Below are 19139 nucleotides of genomic sequence, written 5' to 3' on the forward strand. Positions count from 1 at the left end.
AAAAAGGGATCGAGGTAGTTTCTGATTATTAATACGCTACTTATTATGTTTATATTATCGTCATATATTTACATTTAACACAATGTTTCTATCAATTATTTGTAACAGTTGATGCTTCTTTGAGTCTTAATGGTTTAGTATATATTGCACAACTAAGCACAACCAAACGGTTTCTTCTGTTCGCATCTTACTAAACGAAAATGTATTTTCGAGTTAAGTGTTTATTACCAATTTTTTTCTTACAGGTGGCAGACCTCAAAGCGGAAATAAAAGGTAAACCGACAACCGTAGACCATATCAGCTTTAAATATAATTATTTGTGTATCTTTCGAATACGTGTATCACGATAACAACTGTATTTTATACATTCGTTTTTATCTATATATAATACAGATCTCCATATCAACAACTTGATACCAATGAGGTTGCCAAGCCGTCCGTGTACTCTGAAATCTGAGGACATCATCATGGTAAGACATAGTGTCATATAGATTAAGAATCTCATACAGTCGGTGTTTAATGCATATTATATATATACGGGTATATTTATGGTAATTCCAACAGTGTGGCGAATTTTCGAGGTAATTCGCCCCTTCATCAAGACACAATGCAAACAAACACAATCGCATGATATATGAACAGTACTAGAAATACAATAAGATACAGCAAGAGTAATCTATATGGCAGTCAAAAAAATGAAACCTGAACCTTTCGTGGGCCGAAGGCAGATGTTAGAGTGACATGTACAGAATCAATGTTCTATGATTGAACGCTAAGTCAAAAAGAAATGTTTCCCGTGCTTTAAAATGCTGAATCTTAACAGACGTTTCGTCCCAAAATGATATAAAGTAGCAACCTCCGATAAATCTGACAAAGAAAGAGGGCAAAATTTAAGTCTCGGAACTCAGCGATGTAATGTCAGGAATATTGCCGATGATATCGGGCAACTTAGCTTGAGTCTTCATATTATGAATATAAGAATTATGAAAACAGCGTAGCAATCTCAGGAAATTCTGACGGCGGGAGGCAACCAAATTTGAGTTTAGCTGCTCTTTAAGACTCAAATTCGGTAAATTTCAGATTTGTTCAGAGGTTGCTTCACTGTAATCATAGTTCTAAAATTTATAAAATCTAATCCTCAAGATTGTTTTCGGAGGTTGCTACGCCGTTATCATAGTTCTCATATTGTGTAGCTGCTACTAGGGGTTTCGTATATTTTGTCCGGTTAACAATCCCATTATTTAATTTTTTACCTTATTGTAGCGTTTTTAGGAACTTTTATGACAACGCTTTTACGTTATCAACATGTAATCGGGTAGCATATGCGAAAATATTTTGTACTATTTTGTTTGTATTTTTATATATATATACATTTTGCATTTAAATGTACTAACTGCTTCATTATTGCTCATTAGATTAATTTTTGATTTTTTTTTAATTTGTATTTTCAGTTAACCAAATTGTCCCTGACAATGAAGGAGATGGTGGGTAGGTAGATTATCAACGCTTGTGATTCGATGTGATTTGTAAGAAATATTGTATCATTTTTTAAAACATTGATGTTGCGGATAAACCATGTAACTTCAAATTCACAACTGCTTCCTTCTAATAACAGAAAGTACGAGTCGTTGGAGGGCCGTTCGAATCCAAACGTTTATGAAGAACTTCATACTTCAACGTCTGGTAGGTGTGATTTCATTCGTTTAGGGAAGCTTACGAGAATGCTAAGAAACCTTTCTTTTAAATCCCTCTGTTTAACTGTATAAAAGAATAATGTCATGCTTATTGAACAACGATGAAATCGATCAATAAAATAATCAGTATTTACAAATTATCATCGATAATGCAGGACCGTACTGCTAATATATAATTTCTGTTTTATGTGCTATACATATCTGTATACTATATATATTTATATGATGATATGTATTTTGTGATATATAGATAGGTTATGCTTTCTTACTATCTTAAGCACATCTATCTTTGCATGCTTATATATATTTAGTAAAGCGTCACTCATATTGAGTTCTTTCTTTGTCAGGTAACAGAGGGACATATATCAATACTACCATCGCTTGTAGAGATTAGTGTTTATACAACATCAGGAAACTCAATGAGGCGATGTTTCATCAAGGTGTGGTTGGAGACAGGAGTTCAAGGGAGACATTGTCCAGTTGTTTTATTTGTGAAATTAAACCTTGACTGTTTTACTTTCATTGTCGTTTTCAAATGCAAAAACACACACCTAGCAGCAATTCATATGGAGTAAATATATAAATCACCAATCAGTATCATAAAAGTGACACGGGATACCCTGTCAATTTCTCCTCACACAGTAAAATGTTAACACAGAACTTATTAACTGAATTAATTGTAAATCCGTCGTTTATCTCTCTTAACGATTAAAGCACCATCGGTATATTTTCGAAAGTTAGCCAGTTAATCGCTGTCAACTCTATTTTAGCCTGTTTTGAAATATCCAAATGATTTAGAATGTGTTTTTCTGCATAATAAAAATTCGGCTAAAGTGTTTGGAGGTGATCTTAAAGTATAATCTTGCAATTGCTGTTTCGAACATGTGTGTGCATGTGAATTGATATTTCCTGATAGCATTCTTGACATACTTATTGGCCGCCTTAATTGTTCTGTGTGATACAAAATACAATTAGTTAGTGATGCCTGAGTGATGTATCTCGGGTAAAACGTACAACCTACGCAGTATTCATTAAACTACATGCACATATTATAAATCCACTAAATTTCCCTATGTATCTCATTTTTTAAGCACAACACTAAATGTATTCCTATAATATAACATTATTTGAATTTTGTATATGCAAACTCTTATATTTTCTTATTTCATTGGTTTTTGTTTTGTTGTATTTTCTTTTGAAATGAGATTTTATAAAACTAATTCAGAACAAGGTAATACAACTTCGAGACGAAAAGTTCTGTGGGAAAATGGATATCACCATATCCGACCACTGGCGATGGAAATGCATATCAAATCTTGAACATGAAGAAATCGTCCGAGGTGTTCCGATTCACATCTCAGCAGACGACCACTTCCTTTGTTATCGCCGGTAAGAATGTCAGAGGGTGAATGTGTATTGAATTCATCAGTATTAAATCATGAACATCCAAGCAACAAAAGGAAAAACATCTTACGTGTTATGTGCAGTTATTCTCATAGCGATTGAAAGTTGTCAATCTAAAAGGAACAGTAACCGATACGTATGTAGCCATACAGACCGGTTAGTCGCAGTAGCTGTTGGTTTTTATTTGTTGAACTTTTTTCTATTGAAATAAATAAAGATATTATGATTGTCCGTCTTTTTTATGTTTAATCCAAATTGTATTCAACGTTATTTGAAGAAAGCATCAAGTGATAATGAAACGACGTAATATGAGAGGGAACAGTTATAGTTGTTGTTATTTTTTTTAAGACTGAAGTAATGGAATATCCCTTTTTCTATTTAACAAAACATCTGTGTGAACAAATAACGTGCAAAATGAACAGAAGATTAGTTGACATTAGTTGCAGTAAATTTATTTTGGTATACATATTAAATTTTTATCACCAACATTTGGTGTTGTTGTTTTATTAACATTTTGAATAAAACATTGAGTGTCTAAAATGTTTATGATAAATACAATGATATGTGGTGAAACAACATGGTTGAAGCCTTTTGTGTAATGAAGTCGTTTGTGGGACAAGGCCATGTGTTTGATATTGGGTCCCCAAACTGACATGGCATGTGATATGGATTGTACCATGTGACATTCTATATATAGGGCAGCTAAGCACTAAGCTTAATTTATGCATCGGAAGGCCTGCACATTTCCAAATTTTCGTATTATTTTGCTACAAATTATACACGAGTTATTTCCCTTTAAAACTTATATTTCCATACATACATGTACTTAACTGCCCCTGCCAAGCAGCTAGGAATTATGGGTAGCAGCTTTCCGATGCGCGCCATTAATAAATTGTCAACAGAGTTTTGTAATTTGAAGTTTTCTACTATAAGTTCATCAGTTTTTTAGGCCTTCTCACTTAACCCACCCACTTCCTCCCCTGATTCCTTTATCTTCTTATTTTATGTTACGATATTGGATGATACTTCACATGCCTGTTTGAAGGCGGAGTTTGGCAACCCCCACACAGGCTTTTGTTGTAATTGACTACCATTGTCATTTTAGATGTTTATTTTTGGACGTTTTTTAATCATTGTGTTATGCTATGTTAATTTTGTATTGTTAATTTGTAATATGTTTGGAATTGATATTAAATGTCACCATATTCCATATATGGTGGCCATTTTCAATCTACACATTCTTTTTGTTGTCTGTGACAGGACCGAAGATGCATAAATATATATATACATGTATATCTTGAAATACAAATGTAAATAAATTGCCATCATTCAAGCTGTTACTTCCTTGTATTACTCCAGCGGTATCACGCTTCTTTTTAAGTATAAATCACCCCGGTAATATGTTTATTTGTTTGCGAATGTACTAGTTTAAATATTAAACCGCTGCACAGTGTTGTGGTATACCTTTTACTCGATACTTTTTTTCTTTTTTTTTAAGCTAAAACCTTTTTAAAATTTTCTTTTCTGTTATTTCCTTCTTTCTATTCTATATATATTCTCTTCTCTTCGTTGTTTTCTGCTGTCATGATAACTTTTCGTAGGGAAATTATTTTGTCTAGAAAAGTTTCGATAATGAATATAGGAAATTGAAATTTAAGAGTAATTCATTTGATATGTTTGTCAAATTTGAATCTTAATTCCTAACACATAACATATGTTGTGATATTTGAATCACATCTCTATTCATCGCGCCAACATTCCACCTTGACTTTGATCTGTAATAATCTCCATAATAATTCACAATCATTACAACCTTTCATTTTTAATACAAACGTGAAAGGTGCTAGACCTTCGACAGATAGTATTTTTTTATCAATTTAAAACACAAATAAACTCGCATGTATTTTTCTTCAGGAATAAAAGTTGCACACATGACATTATTACCACCCTTGAGAAGTTTCATCTTCTTATTTACCTTTAAATTCTAAAATAGATAAATAATCAATTGCGTCCCGAAGAAAGTTCATTTCGCTCCGCCTCCATATTGAATGAAATTATCTGATTGCGCATGCGCTGAAAACAGAAAGTAGGAACCACATGGCGAAGCGAGGAAGGCAACATGTGTTAGCCTAAAATCTCCAAAAAGAAGGAAGCATAAATTAGATTTTGAAAAGAGATAGCAGAAAGGGAAGGATTTCAATCTGCACAGATCATTGGCATTATAAACGACAATGGAATCGGAGCTCATGCGGAAATGACATAGTTGAGTTTGGAGAGCCAAGTGTGTAACGTACACACATACGTGGTGTAACGTTCGATCTGTTGTCATCTTTACTGAAAACTCTAAGCATATGATGCGATTGAATCAATGGTTAGGATTTCGTTTGTGATATGTAGTGACTGCATATTCATTATTTATAGTTCACCAGCTTAAACTTCTTGATAAATCACACCTGTATGAATCAAGCGAAATGGGGCCGAAGGGGTTAAGCGAAGAAAGCGTTTCGGTTCGTTGGCGACAACAGGCACAGAATTGTGATTTTTCGCAACGGATAATATTGAAATGTTTATTTAGTTGTTATTTTCTAGTTTCATTAAAACATCGCAATTAAAAGTTTTAGTTAAGTTAATAAGATTCAATATATATAGTTTTCCCCGCATATAAATAAATCCACCATATTTCTTTTTGTATGTAAATCTCTTCGAGTGTATGCAAAGAAGTTTATAATGTTCAAAAGTTCGAATCTTGTTGGCTTCATTCCGATAATTTTTGGCGTTATATAATTATTTTTTATTTGTATGTCTTATGGAATAAATGTCATTTATTGTCAAAATACTAACAATTTATTACACTCTGTCGGAGGTGTAGCATCTTTTAGAGAACGAAGCCATACGATAAAGAATTATGACGCCATTTAAGCATTGAACTGCTTTCACTTGGAAGTTATGGGCTGATGAATGCCAACTGGACAAAGACAAATTTAATGAAGCGCGCTAGCGCTTCATGTTGAATTTGCCTTTGTCCAGTTGGCATTCATCAGCCCATAACTTTCAACTGAAAGCAGTTCAATAGTTATATTTACATTTGACAACGATTTTTAAAGATTATATCCAGGAATTTGGCTTCTACGATGAATGAACACATTATTATCGTCAAAGACGGAACAGCCTTTTCAACAGCAATCTTTCGTTATCGCCGACGTTACAATTATGACGTCACTATAATAATGACGTCACAATAGAGATTTGGAAGTTATGGACTCGTAACCTTCAAGTGGGCTTGGTAAAGTTATATAGTGGGGCTGCAGTTAACTGTAAATATTGATTAATCATAGCTTTAGAATTGTTCTTCATAGATGAGTACAACGTGTTGTACCACCTTGATCAATGAAGGAAACTCATTCACGCTTAAGTTCTCATAAATACCACCTCGTTAAGAAATGGGTAAATACAAAAAAAATAAAAAAATCTTTTATCAATAGTCATGTTTTTTTCGCTTAATGAAGTGAATTGTTACTTTATATAAGTTTATGTTGATTACCAAATGAGTTAATTCAAATATGTTATAAAAAGGAAGCAACATAAACGTTTAGCCTGACCACAGATATGAAGGAAGGGAACATATTGCCGACGTGACATTCCTTTCAAACATGCCTTTGTTCAACGTAACAAAACAAGTAAGATTTTATCAAAATTCGTCTAACAGCGGGTAATAGTTACGGCTACTGGTATTTTTGGGATATTATGTGATGTGTTTTTTTCTGATTGACAGCAGACCTACACTACGACACGGGGTATTCTATTTATAGTTGTATTTACTAGTATACCGACCAGGAAGTTTGCATACGACATGTACGTAAACAGATATACGTCCAAAATGTACCTACAGAATCAACACGTATCTGTATCCAAAAATGACATAAAAATCCACTGGTTCATCTTACTACTATTGGCAGTCTCATCATCGTCAGGTACGTATAGAATGTACACTTACTCGTATCAACCCTGTCATTATATCAAAAAAAATGTAGCTTTTATTTGATAAATTTAGTGAGTCTATTCAAATCGAGCCGAGTGACGTCATTAGACTGTTTGTTGGTGTGGTTACGATACCCTTAATACAGTTTAGATATACAGATGGTGACGTGAACCTCAAATGTATCATAATGTAACATAATAGTTTTCATTTGTTGTTTCAATATGCAAAAGATAATGCAATGTAATTGTTGTCAATTGGCTGTTTACCTAGCGCCTATATTATATATATACAGTACCAAAGCTACCTGTGTGTCTCTTTGTCTGTCTCTCTGTCCGACCGTCCGGTCAGCCGTTTGCCCGTCATTCGTCCGTTCCTCCCTCTCTGTTTTTTTTTCAAAGATAACACCTTGTGATAGTTACAAATCCTAACAGAACTAAACCGCTGCATGGTGTAGTTGTATATGCTACTAAATTCATATAAATGGGTGCTATATATTTTTGTATAAATTAAACAACTCATTTATGTCAGGTTTTTTGTGTTGTGATGATGAGGATATTAACATTTTACGTCACGTGAAACCCTCACAAATCGCAATATGTTATCGCCATTACATATTGAGGGTATGTAAATGAGTTGAAATGTGTCGCTTTCTAACTACCATTGCAGAACAGCAAACACTATCATCACATTTCTCAGATAACACACATACGGCAGCGTATTAGGGCCAATATAAAAAAACTGGCTAGATAACCGAGCTCGTAGCATAGAGTGTGTGCGAGTCACCTAGTGGGCTATTCGATTACTATTCCAAAAGCCTTACAGCCCATATGTTAGCATGCATACAAGAGCTAAAAACAAAATACATAATTTGGAGAGAGATATTTAAACCTCTATTATGGTATAAGATAACGAAACATGTACATCTATTTTTTTGGATTGTTGATGCAAATATATTTCATTCATTTGATGAACCCTGAAATTATCAAAATATAGCATTTTCCTGACCTTAACGTTAAATGTTAATCGTGATATATTAAAATCAATATGTATATGAAACATTTTGAAGTAAACCGGATTATTAGTTTGATTTCAGGCAAACATTGCTGTTCGCGTATGTAACGACTGACGTTATGAATGCCACCATACATAGGATATTCGTAATGTTACCATTAAGCTATCAATAAGCTGAGAAACGGACCGGTCTGTGCTGTCGTAGTCGTGTCCCTTGGGAAGGCACTGCACCCTAACGGCGCATGATGGCATACGACGGACCTTCCGTGTTTTTTTAATGAGGTAGTCACCAACTACTACAAGGAGAGCCCGCCTTAAACTGACACTGACTGTTCACGGAACGATAAACTCAGCAAACAAACAAACAAACATATTGATTAACTGACCGCCACCAACAGTATAGTTGTAAAGTCCTGGAATCAATGTATTAACTGTATCTAAGACTTCTCAATGAACCACTGAAGCCTCAACATCATAGGAAGTTTTTATTTAGGTAAGACAAAGTTATGTTTCTCGTTTTGATATGACTGTTTACACATATTCTCCATTTCCGGGTTGTGTAATGTTTTACTGTTCATGTGAATTGTACTAATATTTGATATTTAATAATAAAAAAAAAAAAAAAAAAATTGGCTAATAGTATGATAATGAATGTTTTATAAATTTAGCACTCCAAAGTTTATAAGTGTATAACTCATATCAAACCATAGGCCATTTATAACTAAGGGCTACAAACAGTTAATTTATAAGTGAACAATTATAGGAAAGTTTGAAAAAGATGGATATGCAGAAGCTCGAGTGATTATGGAGATAAATTGTTTATGAGATATATAATTATGTATTAAGTACGTCTACGAACGGACAATTACGAAACTGTTGTTCAATCGCATGTCTCTCTGATTTTATCGAATTTCGACCATAACCAAATAAAACAGCAACTGGACATTTTACCTCTACGAATGGTGACATAACAAATAGCAGGTGCCCGATCACTGCGTACAAAATATGATAGGGAACCAATCATAGTAGACAGATTGTTTTATATGCGAACCTAACACAATTATAATGCTACCGTCCATGGAAACCATAAACCTCCTCATAGTTCTGTGAGGCGAAGGCCGCTCTCCTAAGACTGTAAGGCGAGAACCATCGTCATAAGACCGTAAGGTAAGAGCCACCGCCCTAGGACCGTAAGGCGAGAGTCACCGCCCTAGGACCGTAAGTCGGGAGCCACCGCCCTAGGACCGTAAGTCGGGAGCCACCGCCCTAGGACCGTAAGTCGGGAGTCACCGCCCTAGTACCATAAGTCGGGAGCCACCGCCCTAGGACCATAAGTCGGGAGCCACCGCCCTAGAACCGTAAGTCGGGAGCCACCGCCCTAGGACCATAAGTCGGGAGCCACCGCCCTAGGACCGTAATTCGGGAGCCACCGCCCTAGGACCATAAGTCGGGAGCCACCGCCCTAGGACCATAAGTCGGGAGCCACCGCCCTAGAACCGTAAGTCGGGAGCCACCGCCCTAGGACCATAAGTCGGGAGCCACCGCCCTAGGACCATAAGTCGGGAGCCACCGCCCTAGAACCGTAAGTCGGGAGCCACCGCCCTAGGACCGTAAGTCGGGAGCCACCGCCCTAGGACCATAAGTCGGGAGCCACCGCCCTAGAACCGTAAGTCGGGAGCCACCGCCCTAGGACCATACGTCGGGAGCCACCGCCCTAGGACCGTAAGTCGGGAGCCACCGCCCTAGGACCATAAGTCGGGAGCCACCGCCCTAGGACCATAAGTCGGGAGCCACCGCCCTAGAACCGTAAGTTGGGAGCCACCGCCCTAGGACCATAAGTCGGGAGCCACCGCCCTAGGACCATAAGTCGGGGGCCACCGCCCTAGAACCGTAAGTCGGGAGCCACCGCCCTAGGACCATAAGTCGGGAGCCACCGCCCTAGGACCATAAGTCGGGAGCCACCGCCCTAGAACCGTAAGACGGGAGCCACCGCCCTAGGACCGTAAGTCGGGAGCCACCGCCCTAGGACCATAAGTCGGGAGCCACCGCCCTAGAACCGTAAGTCGGGAGCCACCGCCCTAGGACCATAAGTCGGGAGCCACCGCCCTAGGACCTTAAGTCGGGAGCCACCGCCCTAGAACCGTAAGTCGGGAGCCACCGCCCTAGGACCGTAAGTCGGGAGCAACCACCCTAGGACCATAAGTCGGGAGCCACCGCCCTAGAACCGTAAGTCGGGAGCCACCGCCCTAGGACCGTAAGTCGGGAGCAACCGCCCTAGGACCGTAAGTCGGGAGCCACCGCCCTAGGACCGTAAGTCGGGAGCCACCGCCCTAGGACCATAAGTCGGGAGCCACCGCCCTAGGACCTTAAGTCGGGAGCCACCGCCCTAGAACAGTAAGTCGGGAGCCACCGCCCTAGGACCGTAAGTCGGGAGCAACCACCCTAGGACCATAAGTCGGGAGCCACCGCCCTAGAACCGTAAGTCGGGAGCCACCGCCCTAGGACCGTAAGCCGGGAGCAACCGCCCTAGGACCGTAAGTCGGGAGCCACCGCCCTAGGACTCTAAGTCGGGAGCCACCGTCCTAGGACCGTAAGTCGGAAGCAACCGTCCTAGCGCCGTAAGTCGGGAGCCACCGCCCTAGGACCATAAGTCGGGAGCCGTCGCCCTAGGACCATAAGTCGGGAGCCACCGCCCTAGAACCGTAAGTCGGGAGCCACCGCCCTAGGACCATAAGTCGGGAGCCACCGCCCTAGGACCATAAGTCGGGAGCCACCGCCCTAGAACCGTAAGTCGGGAGCCACCGCCCTAGCGCCGTAATGCGATAGTCGCTGTTCAAGGACCGTAAGGCGAGGGCTACTGTATATTTGACCGTAAGACGTGAGCCACCGCCTCAGGACCGAAAGGCGACAGCCATCGTCCTAAGACCATAAGGCGAAAGCCACTCTCCGGCAGCCACCGTCCTAGGATTATTAAGCGACAGAGCTGCCGCACTAGGAGCGCAAGACGAGAGCCAGCGCCTTAGGACCATATGGCGAGAGTCACAGCCTCAGGACCGTAAGACAATAGTCACCGTCCTTAGACCAGAAGGCAATAGCTACTCATTGCAGTATTACAATTTTTAGATACATAAGCTTAAATGTGTTGGTGAGAGAACATTACCTGCATTTATTTATTAGTATGAAAAGTGTGACCAGACTATACCAGACCAATAAGACTAGACCGGATCATAATTTACAGTATAATATATTCTGTGTTGCATTTGTCTATATGTCGTAAGTAAACCAAATTGTATTCATTAGATTATTTTTACATTTAATTGCTCCGCATTTGACCATTGACACAATGCTAAGAGGCAGTTGCCTCCATACGCCTATAACACCCAGTGCCTCAGGCTATAACACCCAGTGGGTCATGTGATATTAAAAAAGGCGGGATTTTTTTCGTGTTGGTTTAGTTTTTTCTTTTTCCAAAGTTGCCGGAAATGGTAAGACAATGTAAATATAAGTATTGAACAGTGGTTTTAATGTTATCATAGTCGATATGGCAGCAACATGTATGGTGGGCAAATGGCATGGGAACCCGTGTTCATTGCTTAAATATATAAAATCAGTTGAAGTACAATATATTATGAATTCAGCTGAGCTGATAAACGCTTATTAGAAGATATCAAGTTCTACCTTGTGCCTGCTTTCCGGGATAACTTATAAAGTCCCGGGCAAAGGTCACTGTTACTGAAAAAAGTAGATGCTTAGAACTACATGTAGCTTCAGGCTTGAAATTCAAAGATAATGCTACTAAAAATAGAAAAGAAATCATGCACATTACCTTTTGTCGGGTTCTATGCACGCAGACTTCGAATTCGTTCAGTACTTTATGAAAGAAATACTCCCCCCCCCCCCCCCCCCCCCCCCCCCGCATAAAACAGTTAGAACTCATTGCTATCTTACATAGATTGTTTTATTCTCCAATGAACACTGGGGGTAAATACGGCAGCTTTTTAAAAGCTACGAAAGTAAAAATGTATAATAAAACAAGAAATATCTTTAAAAAAGATAAACGGCATAGTTTTAATGCTGGTAGTTATAATGTAAAACTACTGGTGAAATAAATTAACGAACTACGATGTAATTAATAAATGCGCAGTTTCAGCACGGATAACAAAATTATATCAGTTTGAATCATTTTTGGTGATAATTAGACTACAAATGTGTCATTTGAATAGATGCATCCACTTATTCAGCTTGCATTCAATTTAAAAGGGACATCACGGTAAAAACGTTGCAATTTTCACTGAATGTACGCGTTTTGTTCCTTTCCAGTTATGTTTCTGTGCTGTTCCAATGTTCACAGTCAATCCCTATGTCCAGCTTGACCACTCGATTTAGTTGGGAATCCCCCTCTGAATATAGCGCGGAAATTATTTTTAGATCATTACGTGACTGTTTTGAAATCGTGGCAACACAAACACACGATAGGCCTAGTTTACAAGGCGATATCTATATTCCATCTGGGTTAGTTGGATAACGATATAATACACAGTGGTTTAAATGTTAGATAACACGTTCTGTAAATGTTACGGCACACATATTTATGTGTAAATAAGTGTATAGTATAGTGACAGTAGCGATATACTCGTACAGACTGTATTTGTGTAAATATTACCGTGATTATCATGACCTACTATCAAACAATCAAGCCGCATACGAGCGGCGTCCGTATTACTGCTGTTTTCATGTTTGAACTGTTACAATCTATTGTACTGCTTCCCAAGTTTAATTATAGGATTGTGTTTGACCCATTTTCCTATTATTCTCTTCATTGCGGAAGCTGTTATAGTTTTCAACCGCAGTCGATTTACATTGGAAGCCATTTTTGTTTCCGTATATGTCACAACATTTGCATATTCAGCATTTTGCATTGACCGCTACATTGACCAATCACATACTTCATCTTGACCAGAACGCCACCTGTCGCGTCATATCCGGGGCCAAAACCAAATTAGACGGCTATGCCGAAAAAGAGATTGACACTGGTATAAGTGCTATTTTTTATCTATACAAAATTATCAAACTGTCTATGTTGTCACACTCTCAAGGGCTTGTTTACAAATTTTAATAATGCTAGACACAACAAAATAACAGTCCAGGACTTATTAAAAAAAAGGTAAAAAGAAAAGAATTATTCACTGATGTCAAAGGCCTAACGTACTCCAAAATCGAGTCCCTATGGAATTGAGCATCGTCGTCACTAATTTGACAGGTTAGACTGGAATCTGTTGCGAACGAAATATCCCACGATCAGGACAACTTTCATTTATAATCTAAGAGCTGATTTTCTACAGTAAATAACGCAACTGCAGACGATATCTGCAAATGTATATGAAATATGAAAACGGGCAAAATCGTGCCAAAACCATTGTATTGTTGTGGGGGTGTGAGGGTGTGGGGGTTACTCCTGACGGTAGCAATGGAATATTACCTGTATCAGAAACATTTGAATGAGCAACGACCCTTGCGTCCCGAGGTTTCACATTGTCTTTAGTAAATGCACTATTGATGTTAATCGCATGCTTACGGGCAGGTTCAAACGCAACATTCGTAACCTTTTTTTGAACACGAAAATTTCTCGAAATGGTAGCATTGGCAGCAGCAGGTTCTGTATCAGTATCTTCAGTATCAGCATCATAAGCTCCCTTGCAGAGAAGATCAGATTGTAAGACTGATGACGGTACAATACAAATGTTATTTACCACAGCATCTTTGTCACTGCTGTCAGAATGCAATACAGAACTTAACTTCCGTCCGTCAGGAAGCGTTACTCCCACAGCATGAGTATCAGGCACAAAAGGAAAATTAAGGTCTTCCTCCACAGGACTACCTTCCATAATGTCCATGTCTGGATTTGGGTGGCGGCGCGATAGAGTATCAGGTACTGTCATCTTGTTTGTTTGTATTCAAGTTTGATGTCAAACTGCTGTAAAATAGCAAGCCAACGCTCGTAAATGGCACCCCTAAGTTGTTTTTGAAACAATGGCTGTAGGGCCTGATGGTCACACTCGACAACAAACCTGCGTCCACGAAGATAATGTGCACAGTCAAGAACGCTGTATACCATACCCAGCAATTCTAGCTTTGTAGGTCCGTATGTCTGTTGGTAGGTATTTAATCCTTTGAACCAAATCTAACTACGCGGTTGATCCCATCTGGGTGATTCTGGTAGAGCATATATCCAACTCCATGACTAGAGGTATCAACAGCCAAGCGAAAGTCTAGGTCATATCACGGAAAGGCCAAAGCATCAGATGTAGACAACAATTGTTTCAGCTGAGTGAATGCATCATCATGTATAGAATTCCACACAAATTTGACACCTTTCTTCAGTAACTGGTTCATTGGAAAAGCGATCTCACTAAACCGTGGAATGAATTTGCGGAACCAATTAAATAATCCCATTGTCCGACGCAGTTCTTTTTGATTTTTATGCACTGGCAGTTTTTGAACCGCAGTAATACGATCCTGAGGTGGACGTATGCCCTCACGCGATATCTCGTGACCGAGAAAAATGCAGTTTTCTTTGGCAAATGCACACTTCTTTGGGCCTAATTTTAGTCCTGCAACTCTCAGACGTTGAAATACTTCCTCCAGGTCTTTCACATGCTGTTCAAAAGTGTTTGAACAAATCAAAACATCATCCAGGTAATATAAAACTGACCTAAAAGTCAAACCGTGTAGTATTTTGTCCATCAGTAGCTGAAAGCTATTAGGTGCTGTACTAAGGCCCATTGGAAGGCGGAGGAATTTATATGAGCCAACAAAGCAGGTGTTAAACGCAGTGTACTTTGATGATTCCGCCTCAATACCCATTTGAAAGAATCCAGAGCTCATATCTAGTGTCGAAATGTAGTGTGGGTTACATGTATCGAAGGATTCTGTCAATTCCTGGAAGTTCGGAATAGTGTTACGGAATGGCTCAGTCTGAGAATTGAGGTAGCGGAAGTCACAGCAGAAACGGTAGGCTTGCGACGATTTATTATCTGCAGATTTACGCTTTGACACCAGAACTATTGGACTTGATATAGGAATGTCCTCCTTCTCGTCAACTGGAGCAATAATGCCCTGATTCAATAAGTTAGTCAGTTGAGTTCTCAACACTTCCCTTTTATCTGGTGCAAGTCTATATGGCTTATGATGTTTTGAAACAGCATCAGGTTTTAAATTGATCCTATGTTCAACAACATAGGTAAAGCCAAGCAGGGGGTTCTCATCAGTTACAAAAATGTCTCTATAGTTGAACAAACACTGGTGTAAAGTGCCTTTCTGGACATCTGTCAAATTCTCATTTACATGAAAGTAAGAAATAAATTGAACAAAATCATCACTATCACCAGTACCCTCCATATAAACATTTTTCTGAACAGTATTTACATTACTGACATCACTTGTATGAACATCTGTAACATGAACATCCTTTGAATAATCAACATGAGTAGGTGAAATGAAATTGTCATGGCGAACTTTATCTACAGGACTATCCTTAGTATAAATCTGCTGACTTTTGAACATCATTGACAGAAATATTTGAATGAAAAACAGGGTGAATATGAACATTTTCACTGTCATTGAATTGAACATCAGTTGCATGAACAGATGAATGAAAAACATCAGGTTGAATATGAACATTTGCATTGTCATTGAATTGAACATCATTTGCATAAACAACATTTGAATGAAAAACATCAACAGCATTTGTATGGCTTGTAACTTTGCCAGTTATACCAAGAGCATCCTTTGGTTGAACAGACATAGAATTCTCAGTAACATCTGATTTGGTAAAATCTTTGCAACCTTTAACTCGGTTAACATGATTGCATAATACATCAGAATTTTGTACAATAACATGATATGAGCTGTCCATAGTATCAAAATCAGCCAGCACTGTGTAGCGAGGTATAGTAATGGTCAAATTCCCCGGGTTGAGAAGCTTAATTGGGATTTTTCTTGTAGGAGAAATTGTGTTGACAGATCTTGCAACCAGTAAACCAGCTTTCAAAGATTTCCTACTCCCAGAACAGACCCCATGTAGACATATAGTACAATCTTTAGATGGTTTACACCATACCATACACTTAGAGTTTGGATTTATTGTTAGACGAGATTTACATCTGACTTTCAACTTCTTGAAACCAACCTTTAGGGAACCAAAATCTAAGACTATAGAATTATTTGTCATCAACTGAGAACCAAAAATGAGAGGTTGGGAAGTATGGTGTAAAACATATACCCTGAGTATACATGAACCATATGGAGTTTTGGCTTTGATATTAGCAGTACTCTGCACTGGTATTTTACGAGAATCAGCTAAACCTATAGATACATCCGTACTAGTATCGATACTCGACTTAACTCTGGCAGACACTTGATCATAGAATGACTGAGACATTACATTAATGCTACTGCCAGTATCTAAAAGTGCTATAACAGATTGTGACTCAATTTGTACAGGTAAGTACATAAATGGACCAGTAGCTGATGTATTACTAGCATTGTCCGATATTGCCTCTTCAGTGTCAGGAACACTGGTTGTCTCTGTATCACTGCTAACATCATGTTTTTGGTACACATATGATGAACAAGTTCAGTAAGCTTATCAACCTTGGCTTCCAGCGAGGTTCGCTCAGTCTGTATGGTGGCAATATTACATGGTGTTGTCCGATCCCTGTGGCCAAATACCTCCCCCATTTTTGCTTTTGTTAGTGCATCGGCACTGTCTGTAGGTCCACCAAGTGTTACATACATGGTCAACTTCTCTGGGAGGGAGGATATGAATTTGGACAAAATGTCTATATCAGTCTTGCCAATGCGCCGAGCCTTCTCAATAAATCGAAAATGAAAATCTTCCAATGATTCATATTGCCCAAGAGTCAAAGTATTGAAAGCATTTGTCTCCATCAGGAGGGTTGGGCTCGCAGACGTCACTGTTATGTAATGTCGACGAAACGCGGAAACCACGGTAGACCAGGTTTTCGTCTGTAAATTGTTAGATATATACCAGGTCTGGGCAGGGCCCTTCAACAATAGGTAAAACAGGGAACACTTCTGTTCATCATTGTGAATAGAATACAGTTTGGTGTATGCATTAAATTCCGTCAAAAACCCTTCTCCGTTTTCTTGGCAAAGACCTCCAAATTTACGAAGTTTAGAAATGTCAACAGATGGGACGGCCGACTGCACAACGCTATCACGACCTGTGGCAACGTTACCATGCTTGGACTTAGCGGAAATTTCCTCATTATTGAAACATAAACAATCTTCAGCTTTCAGTTAATTCTCATTCAAAAAATTGTAACTTAGAAAATATGCATTCATCATGACTGAGAATTAGAAAAGGCAAAGTGTAAACAAGCACCATGTGTGGTATCAACGTTCAATCGAATCAGTGCATAAGTTACAGAACACACCACCGATCGGTCCTAAAACAGCGTAGATTGAATCTTCATCAAGCTGGAATTCTCCACCATGTTGTGGGGGTGTGGGGGTTACTCGTGTTCTTGGCTGCTTTAGGTGTTAAGTTCATAAAACAAATCCACGCTGCACTACGTTTACCGCCATTTATTCTCCGGAAAAACAACAAGTCAACTCTAACATACAAACAAAAGGACCCGGACGCTGGGTCAAATATCTGGAATTTGATTAAGTTAATCAGACACTACCTGACCAGTCATATGGGTGTATACAACATGTATTGGTTTTGATAACGACATGAGGGAATAAATAATAAAAACGAATCTTAATGAATGTATCCACACGCATTGAACTGTATACGCCCATTCGGTAACATTTCAATACTTAGCCATTTCGGTTAATGAAATAGCGGTACATTCACATTAAACTATGCAATTTCATATTAAGATGCTGTAACCCTGACCGGGTCATCTGAGTACGCTGTTCCTGGGACTGAGTTTACACTGACGTGTGATGTACCAGAAGAGGCGATTGCTGTCCAGTTTTACCGCCGTCCTGTCGTCACTACTCTAGTAGGTGGTATACAAGTAGGTGGTGACCAATGTTACAACACCAAAGTCACCCCAACCGTCCCCTGTACACCGGATGTCTGTTCCTGTGTAACGTCTGGAGGCCTTGGTACAGTGTTCCGGTGGATCATACAGCCACAGACGGGAGACCATGGATCTGTGTGGTACTGTAGACGTAACCACCTTAACCTACCTGACTATACACTCAACATGGCAGGTATGCGTTAAATGTTCATACACAATATGTTGTCTGTTGTGCCAGTATTATTAGTTGTATAGCCTATTCTGGTAGGGAATCATTGACAAAGCAAAGATATGCAATGCGATACAATGCAAATGGCGATTCATACATGTTAATTGATATATAGTAACCTGCGTGCATGATGCGAACTCACGAAGTTTACATACAATGTATCTTCATCGAAGGATACACATGCACGAGAAAGCTCAGTTTAGGTAGTTATCTTACAATTGTTCGATCACAAATACGAGTAAAAATAAAACGGCAAACTTATTTGGTGTGCATCAGTGCTAAAATGTGAGTAGATAGATCAGTTACTAAACAAATATCGGGGGGGGGGGGGGGGGGGGGGGGGGGAACAGGCTGTGTACGGTTTGTGTCATTAGAACTATAAAAACTATAAAAAAATGCATTTGATTGTACAGTAGATTTTATGAATATGTTATATGCACGTGTTTTGCATACAGACACATATTTTCAGTCAAAAACATACATTTAAATGTAGTCATGATATAGATCGCAGTCATAGTTTTTACTTTTATTTTACTGTAACGATGTTTTTACAAAAGTGAAAAAAAAAAAAAAATAATGAAGATACAGCACCATATAGAAGCAGTTATTACTGACAAGGACAGAAACAATCTTTCACAATTTCACAGTTTCTTGATAAAAGTTCGATTTTGACCACAAATAAAGTTCCATTTATTTTCCATCTCGTTTAAAGATAAAATTCAAAATGTTCCGTACTAGTAAGTTTGTTGTACATGTGAAGCAGTTCA

The 19139-nt window shown here is 38.8% G+C and overlaps 2 protein-coding genes and 1 long non-coding RNA gene across 3 annotated transcripts in view; all 3 read left to right on the forward strand.

The window, feature by feature from the left end:
- The window catches only part of LOC117340613 (cell adhesion molecule 2-like), a 7597-nt gene extending 7320 nt beyond the window's left edge, over positions 1-277 (forward strand). Inside the window, exon 6 of the mRNA XM_033902377.1 lies at positions 246-277. Coding sequence (XP_033758268.1) covers positions 246-277 — 32 coding nt within the window. The remainder of the gene's footprint in view (positions 1-245) is intronic.
- Positions 278-1450: 1173 nt separating this feature from the next.
- On the forward strand, positions 1451-2135 carry LOC117340969. Its single transcript, XR_004535523.1, has 3 exons — positions 1451-1488; positions 1616-1683; positions 2042-2135. It is a non-coding gene; the product is annotated as an uncharacterized LOC117340969 (long non-coding RNA).
- A 16194-nt stretch (positions 2136-18329) lies between these two features.
- LOC117340614 (hemicentin-1-like) overlaps positions 18330-19139 on the forward strand; it is a 27868-nt gene continuing 27058 nt past the window's right edge. The window contains exon 1 of the mRNA XM_033902378.1: positions 18330-18336. Coding sequence (XP_033758269.1) covers positions 18330-18336 — 7 coding nt within the window. The remainder of the gene's footprint in view (positions 18337-19139) is intronic.

Source organism: Pecten maximus, chromosome 13, assembly GCF_902652985.1.
Source record: "Pecten maximus chromosome 13, xPecMax1.1, whole genome shotgun sequence".
Taxonomy (NCBI): Eukaryota; Metazoa; Mollusca; class Bivalvia; order Pectinida; family Pectinidae; genus Pecten; species Pecten maximus.